This window comes from Misgurnus anguillicaudatus, chromosome 23 (assembly GCF_027580225.2).
Source record: "Misgurnus anguillicaudatus chromosome 23, ASM2758022v2, whole genome shotgun sequence".
In the NCBI taxonomy this organism is placed as follows: domain Eukaryota; kingdom Metazoa; phylum Chordata; class Actinopteri; order Cypriniformes; family Cobitidae; genus Misgurnus; species Misgurnus anguillicaudatus.
Genome location: NC_073359.2, coordinates 35,855,721 through 35,873,111, shown reverse-complemented (window position 1 = coordinate 35,873,111; position 17,391 = coordinate 35,855,721). Strand labels below are relative to the sequence as shown.

The following is a 17,391-nucleotide window of genomic DNA, read 5'->3' as shown; positions in this document are numbered from 1 at the left end:
CGTAGATTTCAGACTGAGTAGAAACCCTGTCACTGATTTAATGTGATTCAGAAATCAAACATCTAAACACAACTGACTGAATGCTCCTGTAAACATCCCTACACTACAAATCCTGACCATTAGAGCTTTTATACACTAAAAATGTCTGTAATGTAATATAAACATGGCTACTTGTCCTTGACCTGGACATCAACTTTAAAATATGGAAACAGTCATGAATTAAATGGAACTGAAACACAAAGAAATGCTGAATGTAAGTTTTGCTGATTTTTAAAGAGCAGAATCATGGGAGACGGTGAAATGGAGTGTTTTGGCCCGGCGGCCATTTTCCTCCGCAAACCAGAGAGAGAGAGGATCGAGGCGCAGAATGCCCCATTTGATGCCAAATCAGCCTTCTATGTATCTGATCCAGATGAGATGTTCTTGAAGAGTACTCTTGTTAGTAGAGAGGGTGGCAAAGCTACCGTCAAAACTCATAGTGGAAAGGTATGTTCAAAACTATAAACTGTGATGTTGAGAAACTATTTACTGTTATTAATATCTCAAGTCATGTCTAACTCATCCTGATGCTGTTGTTTATTATCAGACTGTAACTGTCAAAGAAGATCAAATCTTTCCCATGAATCCACCCAAGTTTGACAAAATTGAGGACATGGCCATGATGACCCACCTCAATGAGGCCACTGTGCTGTATAATCTCAAAGAGCGTTACGCAGCATGGATGATCTATGTAAGTCTTACAACATCACTTTTAATACCTGTGATGATGATGAGGTTGATGTTGAACACACGTTTCTCTTTCAGACCTACTCTGGTTTGTTCTGCGCCACCGTCAACCCATACAAATGGCTGCCGGTGTACGATGCAATTGTTGTGTCCGGTTACAGGGGCAAGAAAAGAGTTGAAGCCCCTCCCCACATCTTCTCCATCTCTGACAACGCCTACCAGAACATGCTCACCGGTCAGACACTCTTTATAAAGTTTTTAAATAAATAACTAAAGATGTTTTTCAAGTGAACACGAAACTAAATCTCACCAGTTTTTTCACTTCCTTATTACATCATCCCAGTCTGGGTATGGTTTATAAGTGCACATTAATTCTAAATATAACATGTCGTAACTTGTTACATTTCATCGTAATGTAATAACATGCTCTGTTACTAAACAACTTTTAACACGTTTTCTCAGATCGTGAGAACCAGTCTATCCTAATTACGTGAGTTGATTTATAATACACGACAACAATTTCTATTCATTTCTACTATTGTATTTCTAATGTAAAGTGTCTTACATTTATGTTTTTCCACTACAGCGGAGAATCCGGCGCAGGAAAGACCGTCAACACCAAACGTGTCATCCAGTACTTTGCGACAATCGCTGTGGCTGGACCAAAGAAGACAGAACCTGTTGCGGGAAAAATGCAGGTTAGCAAACTCACAATACTGTAAAAATAAATAAAGTTTAGTAACACAACTGTTCTACATAATGAAATTGCTTGTTTACGCCACAGGGATCGCTGGAGGATCAAATCATCGCAGCCAACCCCCTGCTGGAGGCTTATGGTAATGCCAAGACTATAAGGAACGACAACTCGTCTCGTTTTGTAAGTTGAAGTCTGATGTAATACATTATCATTTCTGTTATACCTTTCTAAGATGGCAGACATTCAAAGGTGTCTTAAATAATGTCTGTCTCTTAAGGGTAAATTCATCAGGATTCACTTTGGTACAACTGGGAAACTGGCGTCAGCTGATATTGAAACTTGTGAGTAGCACCGTTTTAAACCCAAAACATGTTTTATTGTTAAATAAGCATGAATATTAGTCATCTGAAGCCAATGTTCTCCTGTAAAGATCTGCTGGAAAAGTCAAGAGTAACATTCCAGTTGTCTGCTGAGAGGAGCTTCCACATCTTCTACCAGCTCATGACTGGACACAAACCAGAACTGCTCGGTGAGAAATCTACATTAGTGCGTGATTCATAAAAGCCAATGTTTAAGAGCAGTGTTAATATAATGCACATAAATTCTTTACAGAGGCACTGCTCATCACCAAAAATCCTTATGACTATCCGATGATCAGCCAGGGTGAAATCACTGTCAAGAGTATTGATGATGTGGAAGAATTCATTGCCACAGATGTACGTGGTGGACAACAACAACATTGTTATTCATTTGCATGAGTAAAAATTCTGCTACTGCACTTACATTTTACATTTAGGCTTACAAAGATTAGGAAACAATAAAAGCGATGTATCATAGGGAGGCTATATACAAAAGGTGCTTATGACAAGATACAAGTTTTCACTGTTTCAAAACAATACCTGTTGAGAGAAAAGAAAGAGTTAGTTTAGGTATTGAAGAAACGTTTCTCCTTGTGAAAGACATGATAAGCCTGGAAAAACTGGCCAGCGTAACACCACAGATTGATACCCATGAGCGTCGGTTGAGTAAAAGAGTAAGGGGAGATGGGGACGAAACTTCATCAGCCATCTCCCTGTCTGGGCTTCATACTTCTTGCTTACTCAATGCCCTCCTCCTCAGAGACCTTATTATGCAATACTTATCTTTTTAATCTTTCCTCTGTGTTTGGAAACTAATAGCCCAATTTGGGGTTTTATTAGTCTTGTTTAAGAGTTTTGGTCTTGTATTGTTGATTGTATTTAAACAAAGTAGAGTTAGAGTTATGGCCTTGTTTAGTGGACTATATTTTTATTCTTTAAATGAAAAGGGAGAAAAGAAAGAAATACGGTTAGTATTTATGTCAAGTATTGCATTAGATGATGTAGTATAAAAACACCTCACTTGTTTCCAAAAAAAACCAGACTGCAATCGACATTCTGGGCTTCACTGCTGAGGAGAAAATAAGCATCTTCAAGCTGACAGGTGCTGTGATGCATCATGGCAGCATGAAGTTTAAGCAGAAGCAGAGAGAGGAGCAGGCTGAACCTGATGGCAATGAGGGTAAGAGATTAACTATTTTAACAAAGAAGATACTCGTATCACCATACAAACATTCATTTATTGACCATTATTTTAAAAAACTCTGCTTATATATAGAGGCTGATAAAATCGCCTACCTCATGGGCCTGAACTCTGCAGACCTGCTGAAAGCTATGTGTTACCCCAGAGTGAAGGTCGGAAATGAGTATGTGACCAAAGGTCAAACTGTACCACAGGTGATGATGAGTAACGCAATCAATGTCTATTGAAAAGACTAAATTTAAAATCATCTTAGATCAAATTCATGACCTCTGTACACTTTTTTTACAGGTAAGTAACACAGTCAACGCTCTGTGCAAATCAGTTTATGAGAAAATGTTTGCATGGATGGTCATCCGTATCAATGAGATGTTGGCCACAAAGCAGCACTGACAGTTCTTTATTGGTGTTCTGTACATCGCTGGATTTGAGATGTTTGATGTGAGCATCAGTTACTAATACATTACTAATAATCAAAATATAAATGTAAAGATACAAGAGTGAGAATTTGCTTGTGTTGAAATGTCAGTACAACAGCATGGAGCAGCTTTGCATCAACTTCACCAACGAGAAACTGCAACAGTTTTTCAATCATCACATGTTTGTGCTGGAGCAAGAGGAGTACAAGAAAGAAGGCATTGAATGGGAGTTCATTGACTTTGGAATGGACTTAGCTGCCTGCATTGAGCTTATTGAGAAGGTAAGAATAAAGACTTGACAAAACAATGTTTATATTATGTACTTGTGCTTAAGCTTGAGTATTTCTCCACCAGCCAATGGGCATCTTCTCCATCCTTGAAGAGGAGTGCATGTTCCCCAAAGCCACAGACACAAGCTTCAAAAACAAGCTGCATGATCAGCATCTCGGCAAATGTGCAGCTTTTCAGAAGCCCAAACCTGCCAAAGGCAAGGCAGAAGCTCACTTTTCTCTGGTGCATTACGCTGGCACTGTTGACTATAACATTTCTGGCTGGTTGGACAAGAACAAGGATCCACTGAACGACTCTGTTGTGCAACTCTATCAGAAGTCATCAGTCAAACTTCTGGCCTTCCTGTATGCCGCTCATGGAGGTGCTGAAGGTAAGAATGACAGAACAAGTGATGACTATACAATAGTTATAAGATTAATTATAATGTTATATATTTATTAACTTGTACCGCCTGCACACAAAACAGCTGAAGCTGCTGGAAAGAAAGCAGGCAAGAAGAAGGGTGGTGGTTCATTCCAGACTGTGTCTGCACTGTTTAGGGTACGTTTTGCTCAACAGTAGGTGAAATAATGTATTTCAAGTTAGATTACTGTCCAAGTCAATACACAACAATATTGATTCTACAGGAGAACTTGGGCAAGCTGATGACAAACCTGAGGAGCACTCACCCTCACTTTGTGCGCTGCCTGATTCCCAACGAGTCCAAGACTCCAGGTAAAGACTTTTGAATCAAAGGAGCAATGATTGTTTAAGTTACTTTGGAAACTTATGGTCTTCTCTGTTTTAGGTCTGATGGAGAACTTCCTGGTTATCCATCAGCTGAGGTGTAATGGTGTGCTGGAGGGTATCAGAATCTGCAGAAAGGGTTTCCCCAGCAGAGTCCTCTATGGTGATTTCAAGCAGAGGTATTCTGTTTAAACAATCACAGTGTAACATTAATATTACTACAAATACAGTCAAGACCTATCATTAATGTTTCAAAACACTTGATTTCAGATATAAAGTATTGAATGCTAGTGTCATCCCTGAGGGACATTTCATGGACAACAAGAAAGCTTCAGAGAAACTCTTGGCCTCTATTGATGTTGACCAAACTCAGTATAAGTTTGGACACACCAAAGTATGTGATAGAAGTTTAGTTGAAATCTTGAAGTCATTTTAAGTGGACAGAGACAACAGGTTTGCTACCAGTTAAAATAAATCCTGTGGTGGGATTGCAGGTGTTCTTTAAAGCTGGTCTGCTGGGTACTCTTGAAGAGATGAGAGATGAGAAACTAGCAACGCTGGTAACCATGACTCAGGCTCTTTGCCGTGGATATGTCATGAGGAAGATATTTCTCAAGATGATGGAAAGGAGGTACAATGCACTTACAAAACTGTATGAGAAACAAATGAAATTAAATAAAATGGCTTCAAATGGTGATTATAACTGATGAAATTTTACACAGAGAATCCATTTTTACCATCCAATACAACATCCGCTCATTTGTGAATGTGAAACACTGGCCATGGATGAAGCTTTACTTCAAGATCAAACCTCTTCTGAAGACTGCAGAGACAGAGAAAGAAATGGCATCCATGAAGGAGAACTATGAGAAAATGAAGGAGGATCTATCCAAGGCACTAGCAAAAAAGAAGGAGCTTGAGGAGAAAATGGTGTCAATCATACAGGAGAAAAACGATCTTCAACTGCAAGTAGCATCTGTGAGTGCTGCAGTGCTTATACCCACATTTACAGATGTCAACAGGTTCAAGAAATTAACCTTGTCTTTATCTCAACGAATAGGAAGCTGATAGTCTCAATGATGCTGAGGAGAGATGTGAAGGTCTTATTAAAAGCAAGATCCAGCTTGAGGCCAAACTCAAAGAGTCAACCGAGAGACTGGAGGATGAGGAGGAGATCAATGCTGAACTGACTGCAAAGAAGAGGAAACTGGAAGATGAATGCTCTGAGCTGAAGAAAGATATCGATGACCTGGAGCTCACCTTGGCCAAAGTGGAAAAGGAAAAACATGCAACTGAAAATAAGGTTCACTTTTAAACACATCTTCTTAACACGGCTCATATATTTATACTTGATAAGAAAAACACTAAACAATGCTTGCATTTAGGTGAAAAACTTGACTGAGGAGATGACCTCTCAGGATGAGAGCATTGCCAAGCTGACCAAAGAGAAGAAAGCCCTCCAAGAGGCACACCAGCAAACCCTTGATGACCTTCAGGCAGAGGAAGACAAAGTCAACTCTCTGACTAAAGCAAAGGCAAAACTTGAGCAGCAAGTGGACGATGTAAGATGTTAAACATGATAATTAGACCATAAATAAATGAAAGAAATTGATCTGAATGTAGGAGATTCTAATGTACAGGCTTTTGTGAACAGCTTGAGGGTTCACTGGAGCAAGAGAAGAAACTCCGTATGGATCTCGAGAGAGCCAAGAGAAAGCTTGAGGGTGATCTGAAACTGGCCCAGGAATCATTAATGGACCTGGAGAATGACAAACAACAATCAGATGAAAAGATCAAAAAGTAAGTAGAAGACAAAATTTGCAAATGTAAACAAAAACACATTTTACAAAACCTCCATTCTCTTAAAACAGGAAGGACTTTGAGATAAGTCAACTGCTCAGCAAGATTGAAGATGAACAGTCTTTGGGAGCACAGCTTCAGAAGAAGATCAAAGAACTTCAGGTAATGTCTTTCATGTGTTAAACTTAAGTACATAACTGGGGAATTCATACTACCAGTATTACAAACTAAGTGGATATTTTAAAATCAGGCCCGTATTGAGGAGCTGGAAGAGGAAATTGAGTCTGAGCGAGCTGCTCGTGCTAAAGTGGAAAAACAGAGAGCTGATCTCTCCAGGGAACTTGAAGAGATTAGCGAGAGGCTTGAGGAAGCTGGTGGTGCCACTTCTGCCCAGATTGAGATGAACAAGAAGCGTGAAGCAGAATTCCAGAAGTTGCGTCGTGATCTGGAAGAGTCCACCTTACAACATGAGGCTACAGCGGCCGCTCTCCGAAAGAAGCAGGCAGACAGTGTGGCTGAGCTCGGAGAACAGATTGACAACCTTCAGCGTGTTAAGCAAAAGCTGGAGAAGGAGAAGAGTGAGTACAAGATGGAGATTGATGACTTATCAAGCAACATGGAGGCAGTGGCCAAATCAAAGGGTAATCACAACTAGATAATCATTAATTGAGAATATACATAGAAAAAAAACATGGTTAAAACTTTTTATTGTCTTAGGCTAATTTAGAGAAGATGTGCCGCACTCTTGAAGACCAACTGAGTGAAATAAAGGCCAAGAATGATGAAAATGTTCGCCAGCTCAATGACACAAGTGCCCAAAGAGCAAGACTTGCCACTGAGAATGGTTAGTGCATAACAAAATTTTGTTCAAAATCAAACTGTTAAATAGAATTATTAACATGAAGGGGATGAACAGGTGAACTGGCTCGGCAGCTGGAGGAGACAGAAGCTCTCGTTTCTCAGCTGACCAGAGGAAGACAGGCTTTCACTCAACAGATTGAAGAACTCAAGAGACATGTTGAGGAGGAACTTAAGGTAAATCACAACACAGTGAAATGCGTTTCCTTTTCAAGGAAAACCAACAAGACCCAGACTTCTAATGCAAATTTAACATGTTTGATTTAAGGCCAAGAACGCTCTGGCCCATGCTGTCCAGTCTGCTCGCCATGACTGTGATCTTCTCAGAGAGCAGTTTGAGGAGGAACAAGAGGCAAAAGCTGAACTTCAGCGTGGAATGTCTAAGGCCAACAGTGAGGTGGCTCAGTGGAGAACCAAATATGAGACTGATGCTATCCAGCGCACTGAGGAGCTTGAGGAAGCCAAGTATAAAAATGCACAACATTTAAGTAAATTATTAAGCAGTTCATATCTAATAGACCAAGACATGATATCATTCAATTTTCCACAGGAAAAAGCTAGCCCAGCGTCTCCAGGATGCTGAAGAATCTGTTGAGGCTGTGAACTCTAAGTGTGCTTCTCTGGAAAAGACCAAGCAGAGATTGTTGGGTGAAGTCGAGGACCTCATGATTGATGTGGAGAGAGCAAACTCATTGGCTGCTAACTTGGACAAGAAGCAAAGAAACTTTGACAAGGTAAGGAAAACATGGCATTTAAAAATCTAAACTTCATGGGATTCATGAATTTTAATGATGAATTAAAATATCAATACATTTCTATCATTGTTAGGTCCTGGCAGAGTGGAAACAGAAGTATGAGGAAGGTCAGGCTGAGCTAGAAGGTGCTCAGAAAGAAGCTCGTTCCCTCAGCACTGAGCTCTTCAAGATGAAGAACTCTTATGAAGAAACTCTTGATCACCTGGAGACTCTGAAGAGAGAGAACAAGAATTTGCAACGTAAATGGCACTTTCATTTACACACCATGAAAAAGAAACATTGAAACTATAGCTTTTAAAACTCTATTTTGTACCTTCAGAGGAGATTTCTGACCTTACTGAGCAGCTTGGAGAGACCGGAAAGAGCATTCATGAGTTAGAGAAAGCCAAGAAGACAGTGGAGGCTGAGAAATCAGAGATCCAGACTGCACTGGAAGAAGCTGAGGTAAATCAACATTAAAACCATGCAAGAATCTATTACTCACCCTGTCTCACTCTTCTAGTATGTTATTAAAACCACACTACTGTTTTTCAGGGCACTCTGGAACATGAAGAAACCAAGATTGTGCGTATACAGCTTGAGCTGAGTCAGGTCAAAAGTGAAATTGACAGAAAGCTTGCTGAGAAAGATGAAGAGATTGAGCAGATCAAGAGGAACAGCCAAAGAGTGATTGATTCCATGCAAAGCACTTTGGACTCTGAGGTCAGGAGCAGAAATGATGCCCTGAGAGTCAAGAAGAAGATGGAGGGAGATCTCAATGAGATGGAGATTCAGCTGAGTCATGCCAACCGCCAGGCTGCTGAGGCCCAGAAACAGCTCAGGAACGTCCAAGGCCAACTCAAGGTAAACTCCCTTCTGTAAAATGTCTTCATCATATGTTTTTCGTCTGAATTATAATCAAAACATGAATATTGACACCCTAAACCTGCCACAGGATGCCCAACTGCACCTTGATGAAGCCATCAGAGGACAGGAAGACATGAAGGAGCAGGCTGCCATGGTGGAGCGCAGAAATAACCTGATGCAAGCAGAGATTGAGGAGCTAAGAGCTGCACTCGAGCAAACTGAGAGAGGCCGCAAAGTGGCAGAGCAGGAGCTTGTGGATGCCAGTGAGCGTGTGGGACTGCTACATTCTCAGGTACAATAATTGTACAATAACACTAAACTTGAGAACAGCTGTTTGAAGGTAACAGTGAGGTTTCTGACTGAAGCTGTTGATGTCTCACAGAATACAAGTCTTATTAACACCAAGAAGAAGCTTGAGAGTGATCTGGTCCAGGTTCAAGGTGAGGTGGATGATTCGGTCCAGGAGGCCAGAAATGCAGAGGAGAAAGCCAAGAAGGCCATCACTGATGTGAGTGTTTGCTACAGTCTACTTTTAATGCAGAAATTCTTCTGAAGAGCATGTTCAACCAAATAATTCCCATAATAAAGCTTTCATGTGTCTTCGTCCTAAAGCTTATTTAATGATATTTGGGTCTCATTCCAGGCTGCCATGATGGCTGAGGAGCTGAAGAAGGAGCAGGACACCAGTGCTCACCTGGAGAGGATGAAGAAAAACATGGAAATTACGGTCAAAGACCTGCAGCACCGTCTGGATGAGGCTGAGAGTCTGGCCATGAAAGGAGGAAAGAAACAGCTCCAGAAACTGGAGGCCAGGGTAGGTTTGAATGTTCAGATGTATGGGAAGAATTTATTTTCAGAAGTCCTGACCATGGCCGAGATCATATGGGTTAAAACAAACAACTATTTACAGCCATGCTAGAACATTTAAAAATAGACATTACTAACAAAATATGGGTTGCACCACCAACAAAACGAACCAAAAAGAGCTATACACAGTGACTAAAGATGTGAAGTGACAAAAAGAGTGAGAAGTTCTATTAATGTTAAACAATAAATCAGCACTTATGTTGCTTATGTAGTCAATTAAAAGGAACAAAACTTACTGTATCATACTTCTTTACTGAAGGTGCGTGAGCTGGAGTCTGAAGTTGAGTCTGATCAGAGACGTAGTGCTGAAGCTGTTAAAGGATTGCGCAAATACGAGAGGAGAGTAAAGGAACTCACCTACCAGGTACTTATTTCTAAACAGCAGTTACAACAGATGAGTCAATCTACAATGCTGGATAGTGACTTAACCTCTTTTAACACTACAGACTGAAGAAGATAAGAAGAACGTAATGAGACTGCAGGATCTGGTGGACAAGCTGCAGATGAAAGTCAAGTCCTACAAGCGTCAAGCTGAGGAAGCTGTAAGTGGTGGTTTTGTATCTGAACATTGTGACATCATCTTAAAAGTTAATGAATCAAATGAGAAGATTCAAATTAACTAACAACATAAATCTCACTTTACAGGAGGAGCAGGCCAACACTCACCTGGTCAGGCACAGGAAGGTGCAACATGAGCTGGAGGAGGCTCAGGAACGTGCCGATATTTCTGAGTCTCAAGTCAATAAACTGAGAATCAAGAGCCGTGAGATTGGAAAGGTGAGCTCCACATGTTGTTACCGTAAACAAATTGCCAGCTGTAATAAACAGAATAAACACATACATGCATGCATACAGTAGGGTTTTAAAGTTTAAACAAATCACATTCAATATTCAAAATGCACAATAGTACCAATAGAGTAATAAGTTGTAGCTCATTTTTATGGAATCCGTGAGTAAATTGTATGCGTTTTTTTTTTTAGGGAAAAGAATCAGCAGAGTAAAACCAAATCCTGGATCACAACAGAAAGGAAAGTAGTCATAAAATATGAACTACCTGTAACTAATAAAAAAATGTTGTGTACTTATGATTGAGTTATTAAAGTTTTTTATTGAAACCAGTGAAATAATACATTACAAAAGACAATAGAAAACAAAACATAAAAAAAAAAAAACAATGTGTTTGATAGAATATCAAATTCAAATGACATTAAATAGTTATTGTTTGTGCAGTGCCATCTTGAAGATAGTACATCTTTTCAGACAGAAAAGTTAATAAATAAAGACATTTCATGTGGGTAAAAAGGGAGAAAATGAGTAATAGCCATGTAGGTAAAAATAGGTTACAAAAAGGAAAGAGACAAAAACAGATCCAGGGAGATGGTGTTGTTTCAGACTGGAAGGAATATTTCAATTGGATTGTAGGTTTAAGTGTGGCCCCTTCTAGGACTCTGATACATGACCTAGTTATGTTTTACATTTCCTTAATTCATAGACACTACTGCAGTGTTCACAAACAGGGATACTGGAGTATGTGCCTCAGCCAGCTATCACATTAAAGCCACAATGTAAAACATGTTAGGAGATAAAAAGAGAAACGGAGAGACCGACAAAGAATACAAGAATAAATGAAAATCAATACTGACATGATAATGGTAACAATAATGGAGGAAAAATAACATTTAATAGTTTAACATAAGGATAGAGACAACAGAAGCCTAAATGTTAGTATTCCCAAAGAGTTGTGCACATAAAAAATTATATTTTCTGGCTTTGTTTGCAATCAGTCGAGTGGTTGTTTAATATTCCAATCATAGTCCATAATCAAACAAATACTAAGATCTTCTTTGATGTGAGAGCTGTTAAGGCTGACAAACATAATACAGATAAAGCAACAGCGCAAAACAGTGTACAATGTTATCACATTTGAAATCTACAAGAAATAACAACAATTCGATGAGGCAGCAATATTTTTAAACCACACAGCTTAACTTCTGCTTTGTAATACTGCAAAGAATCCTTCAAAGAATCTTTATGTACTTACTTTACACAACTGTTACATATGCAAACTTAGGATCAAACATTTATTTTCTTAAAGATTTATTTCTGATTAACCAACACACTCTTATTTCAGATTATTTCTAATTATCAATGGTTCGAATATAATTCCTGACTGCCTGATTTGCTAAATTTGGAATGGAAGAGTTTGAAAGATAGGTTTCGTGATGATACTTGGTCTCCTGTATCTTTCCTCTCCTAATGGAGTGGATTAACCAAACACATACCTTCTGCCTCTTATGGCATCTACTGTCTATTCATTCCAAATACAATTTATACACATTTTTATATGCATGTATATTAACAGCTGCTTTTAACATTGGTCTTACAGTGTCTTTTCAGACACATCTAAGTGAAGTAACCCAAACACTTCCCCTAAACAAAAACTCTACCACTAGACAGCCTTAACCAAATATAAATTACATTTTCCCAATGTTTTTTTCTGTTAAATCGGGAATGCCAAAAAAGGACGATTGCCCGCATTATCCACCATTAACTGTACAGGTTATTTAAAGCTATCAGTAATTTAATTTAAAAAGTTTAATTTACTTTAAACTTCATGATTCAGATTGATTAAGATAAACTTGAAAAATCTCCAATCTTTAAGAATCGACTACTAAAACTCATCTCTTCCGCCAACACCTGTCTCACTGATATATTTTTTCTATCTCTTCTGAAAAACAGCTGTGTATACTGTGTTAGCCTTCATGAGCCTTAATTTCATTGCACTTGTGTACTGCTGCTCTTGTTTTGTTCTAATTGCATCCATTGTTTTTGGTGATTGGGTCATATGGACCCAAGTGCTGCAACAATTCTTCATACAGTGGTTGATAGGTTTACATCCATTAGGAGGGAGGTGTGTTCCAACACTGAGTGAATTTTCCTTATTTATTGTTACACTTTATAATTGTGTAACAATTCTGTTATGGAAATGAGACCATTGTACAAATCACTCTGCTTCTTGCACCGTTTTGCCCTTTCAATGTAACATATTGGCTACGGCCTTACAGAAAACGATGATATAAATATTCTTCTTTGCATTAAAATACTGATAGCTCATGAAGAAACATTAAGGGCCGGTTTGCCAGACAGATGTAAATGTTAGATGTTATGTTAGATGTTTAAATGTTGACATATCTTAAAATATATCAGTGCAAATGTTGTGTCTGAAAATGCACACCAGTACATTTATTTATAAATTATGTTTTTAAAAATGACTAAAATATCCTAACTTAACTAAGGCCTAGTCCTGCTGTATTTGAGAAACAATAAAATCAATCAATCAAAAACGGATGACAGGGCAGACTCACAGTATTGTGTTCACATAGTGTTATTAGTTGTTGCTGCTCTGATACATAATTTTCTTCCTCCTCCTCATGAGTGTGATCTGCCTTATATGGATCTTTCACAATAACCGCATCCAGATTGCCTGCAGAGACGAAAACCACCCACTGCGCAAAGTGATGTCGGAATGACATCTTTTTCATGTAATTTTTCGACGTCCGAATCCGGTCCATAAAAGGGGTTGTTTTGTAATGCCAGGTGACGTCTTTTTTTCGACGTCTCCTGCACGTCTAAATGTTGACGTCCATAGGACCTCCGTGTAAGGAAAATAGACATGAAAAAAGTGAAAAGTTGTCTCTGCACTTCACCCATCCATTGCAACACCGAAACACTTCAGTGATTTCCTGCCGGCTATAGGATTCGGACTATCGATCTCTGGGTTACACGCAAGTCTCGCTAAACCACTCGGCCACACTCAACCACTCAACATTATGAGAATAGGTGAGAATATTTTCATGTTAAATTGTTAGTATGGTCATATACTTTAAATATAACAAACTACACATTTAATTACAGATTTTTAATTGTAAATTTAGATGAATTTGTATATAATTTAAGAAAGCAGAAAAAACAGTACTGTATAAATAATATAGACTATTCATAAGTATTAATCATGTTGGTACAATAATGCTGATATTTGTAAATAAACACATTTTTAAAGGCCTAATCATGTATGTAGCAGCCCTTGGTTTCAAAAAGACAGAGTCTCGACTGATGCATAAGTTGTCCTTTATTTAGTTCGCCAAACCAGCATGACGTTCATCGTTTCAATCCATTGTTAACTTAGCACCATGAAAACTGTTAAAACATACAACAAACATTTCACACGTATGTTTTCACAGCTACAAGTTATCATATAAACAAACATTTAAAGTAACAAACATTAATTACACAGCAAAATATACCATACATGTACAAACAATTTTCTAAATTATCTTATAAATAACCACATATCGTACCTCGCTGCGCTCGCCAAGGAATGCAAACATTATAGTAATTTCTTCCGTCATGAAACGGGCGTCAAGTCCATCAAGTTCATGAATGAAAAGTCAGAATAAAAGTCCTCCATGTTTAAAAACAACTGCCCCTTAAAAGCTCATCTTCCCTTGTGCAAAACCACGGTGCCACTAAAAGGACAAATTTCAACATTACAGGTGCAAAGAATTTCCAATCAATCACATAGAAAAAACATTAAAGCACATACAAATATAGAATTCATTTTGAATAACTTACAAACATTTACATTTTACCATTAACAAACCCATACTTATTTCATTAAATCACAGCATACATCAAACTCCAAAGTGGTCCTTTACAATGTAATATATGGACATAGGTCTGTGATAGAGGTCCAAATGACGTCCAAAAATTACCCAGTTCAAAGTCAAATGTTGCCGTAAATATGACGTCCTAATGACGACCAAAAAATTACCCAGTTCAAACGTCAAATGTTGCCCGAAAAAATGACGTCCAAGAAGCGACATGGATGGACGTCAAAAAAGTGGACCAAGTTAGGACGTCGAATAGACAGACCCAAAATAGACATGTTCTGCTCGTCTATCCGTCGTCGTGTGTTAGTGGGATGTCATTGAATCTATAACTTTTATAACTGGATTTCTGACCTCTCTGAGCTGCTTGGAGAGACTGGAAAGAGCATTCATGAGTTAGAGAAAGTGGAGGCTAAGAAATCAGAGATCCAGACTGCACTGGAAGAAGCTGAGGTAAAACCTACAGTAAAACCATGCAAGAATCTATTACTCACCCATCTCACTCTTCTACTATGTTAATAAACCTCAATACTGTTTATCAGGGCACTCTGGAACATGAATAAACCAAGATTCTTTGTATCCAGCTGGAGCTGACCCAGATCAAGAGCGAGATTGACAGAAAGCTTGCTGAGAAAGATGAAGAGATTGAGCAGATCAAGAGGAAAAGCCAAAGAGTGATTGATTCCATGCAAAGCACTTTGGACTCTGAGGTCAGGAGCAGAAATGATGCCCTGAGAGTCAAGAAGAAGATGGAGGGAGATCTCAATGAGATGGAGATTCAGCTGAGTCATGCCAACCGCCAGGCTGCTGAGGCCCAGAAACAGCTCAGGAACGTCCAAGGCCAACTCAAGGTAATCTTTCTGTAAAACGTCTTCACAAAAGGTTTACTTGTCTGAATTAAAATAAAGCATAAATATTGACTCCCTAAACCTGCCACAGGATGCCCAACTGCACCTTGATGAAGCTGTCAGAGGACACAAAGATATGAAGGAGCAGGCTGCAATGGTGGAGCGCAGGAATAACCTGATGCAAGCAGAGATTGAGGAGCTGAGAGTAGCACTGGAGCAAGCTGAGAGAGGCCGCAAAGTGGCAGAGCAGGAGCTTGTGGAGGCCAGTGAGCATGTGGGACTACTGGACTCTCAGGTACAATAATTGTACAATGACACTAAACTTGAGAACAACTGTTTGAAGGTAACAGTGAGGTTTCTGACTGAAGCTGTTGATGTCTCACAGAATACAAGTCTTATTAACACCAAGAAGAATCTTGAGAGTGATCTGGTCCAGGTTCAAGGTGAGGTGGATGATGCGGTACAGAAGGCCAGAAATGCAGAGGAGAAAGCCAAGAAGGCCATCACTGATGTGAGTGTTTGCTACAGTCTACTTTCAATGTAGAAATATTTGGGCATGTGCAAGGGCATGTGCAAGCATATCATTCCCAAATGCAGCTTTCAAGTGTCATTTGGATAATGATATTTGGGTCTCATTCTAGGCTCCCATGATGGCTGAGGAGCCGAAGAAGGAGCAGGACACCAGTGCTCATCTGGAGAGGATGAAGAAGAACATGGATGAGAGGATGAGGCTGAGAGTCTGGCCATGAAAGGGGAAAAAAGCTCCAGAAACTGGAGGCCAGGGTAGGTTTCAATGTTCATATGAGATAATATGGGTTAAATCAAACAACTATTTGCTGACATGCAATAACACTGACCAGTGGACATTACTAACAAAATATGGATAGCCCCACTAACAAAGCAAACCAGAAAACCAAAAGAATCAAAAAGAGAGTTACACACAGTGACTACAGACAAGTGAAGTGACAAAACGAGTGAGAAGTTCTAGTGATGTTATGCATGATGTTATTGCTTATGTAGTCATAAAAGTGGACCAAAACTTACTGCAAATATGAGAGGAGAGTGAAGGAGCTCACCTACCAGACTGAAGAAGACAAGAAGAATGTGACCCGACTGCAGGATCTGGTGGACAAGCTGCAGCTGAAAGTCAAGTCCTATAAGCGTCAAGCTGAGGAAGCTGTGAGTGATAGTTTTGTGTTAGAACATTGTGACAATATCCTAAAAGTTCATGAATCAAGTCATTTCATGATCCTGAGTGACTAACAGCATAAATCTCACTTTACAGGAGGAGCAGGCCAACACTCACCTGTCCTGATACAGGAAGGTGCAGAATGAGATGGAGGAGTCACAGGAACGAGCTGATATTGCAGAGTCTCAGGTCAACAAGCTGAGAGTCAAAAGCCGTGAGATTGGGAAGGTGGGCGCCACCTGCTTTTACTGTAACCAAACTGCTACCTGAAATAAATGCAGAATAAACACATACATACATCCAAACAGTGAGGTTGTAAAATCTGAGACAACACAATTGAATTTTAACTGGACATAAATGACATTCATTAATTTAGTAAAATATGCATTTTTCCTTTTTTTTAGGGAAAAGAATCAGCCGAGTATAACCTGAAGCCTGAATCACAACAGAAAGTAATCATAAAATATGAACTACTTGTAACTAATAAAAAGTTGTTGTGTTCTCATGATTGTGTTATTGCATTTCTTAAAACAATTGTGAAGTAAAAAAACAAACCAAAAACATCAGGTTGAAGTGAAAAATATGAGTGTCTTTATTTCACTAGTTTTATTATAAACATTTCTCAGAAGTGAAAGACACAAATGTTAGACTTTCTTGATAAAGCTGTGCCATCTGTAAAAAATGAAGTGGTATGGAAGAATGTAAAAAATCCCTTTCACTTCGATAACAAACATCTGCAGAGCTTCTAAATTCAATCCAAAATTTAAACATTGTTTTTCACATCAGTAAATTCATGACAACACACATATTTTAATGGGGTGATGATAAATGATCATAAATTTATTCTAACCATTGCAGTGAATTTTGTAAGAAGCTATACACTTGTAATTACTTTCAAGCTAAATCTGATGGTTTCATGAATGATTCAGAAGTTAAAACTATCAATTAAATGATAAAACATTTTGTGAAGCACCCTTTGCCATTGAAGTAGTCATATATGCAATTAAGCACATCAAAAATAATAAATCGCCAGGCATTGATGGCATTGAGTAAAGAACTAGGCCTTTTTTGTTTGGGGTCTTTAAGAAAAAAATTAAAACAATGCCTCCTACTCAACCTAACCTTAAATGAACACCCCCAAAAGA

General features: G+C 38.8%; 1 protein-coding gene and 1 pseudogene across 1 annotated transcript; both read left to right on the top strand.

Moving 5' to 3' along the window:
• The first annotated feature begins 276 nt into the window (after nucleotides 1-276).
• On the top strand, nucleotides 277-10,627 carry LOC129453031 (myosin heavy chain, fast skeletal muscle). The gene is given in 39 exon segments (XM_073862081.1): nucleotides 277-486; nucleotides 587-730; nucleotides 805-961; nucleotides 1,189-1,216; nucleotides 1,313-1,424; nucleotides 1,511-1,603; nucleotides 1,701-1,764; nucleotides 1,854-1,952; nucleotides 2,036-2,139; nucleotides 2,824-2,962; nucleotides 3,059-3,177; nucleotides 3,272-3,421; nucleotides 3,510-3,680; nucleotides 3,754-4,060; nucleotides 4,157-4,230; nucleotides 4,317-4,404; nucleotides 4,478-4,595; nucleotides 4,687-4,810; nucleotides 4,911-5,047; nucleotides 5,139-5,394; nucleotides 5,477-5,719; nucleotides 5,802-5,978; nucleotides 6,071-6,216; nucleotides 6,288-6,378; nucleotides 6,467-6,858; nucleotides 6,936-7,060; nucleotides 7,133-7,251; nucleotides 7,343-7,539; nucleotides 7,625-7,808; nucleotides 7,903-8,068; nucleotides 8,149-8,273; nucleotides 8,364-8,672; nucleotides 8,764-8,967; nucleotides 9,058-9,183; nucleotides 9,319-9,489; nucleotides 9,802-9,906; nucleotides 9,989-10,084; nucleotides 10,188-10,319; nucleotides 10,523-10,627. Coding segments are annotated over 39 exon segments (5,814 nt in total). The 5' UTR covers nucleotides 277-285; the 3' UTR covers nucleotides 10,544-10,627.
• Nucleotides 10,628-14,545: 3,918 nt separating this feature from the next.
• On the top strand, nucleotides 14,546-16,806 carry LOC129453028 (myosin heavy chain, skeletal muscle-like; annotated as a pseudogene).
• The last annotated feature ends 585 nt before the right edge of the window (nucleotides 16,807-17,391 follow it).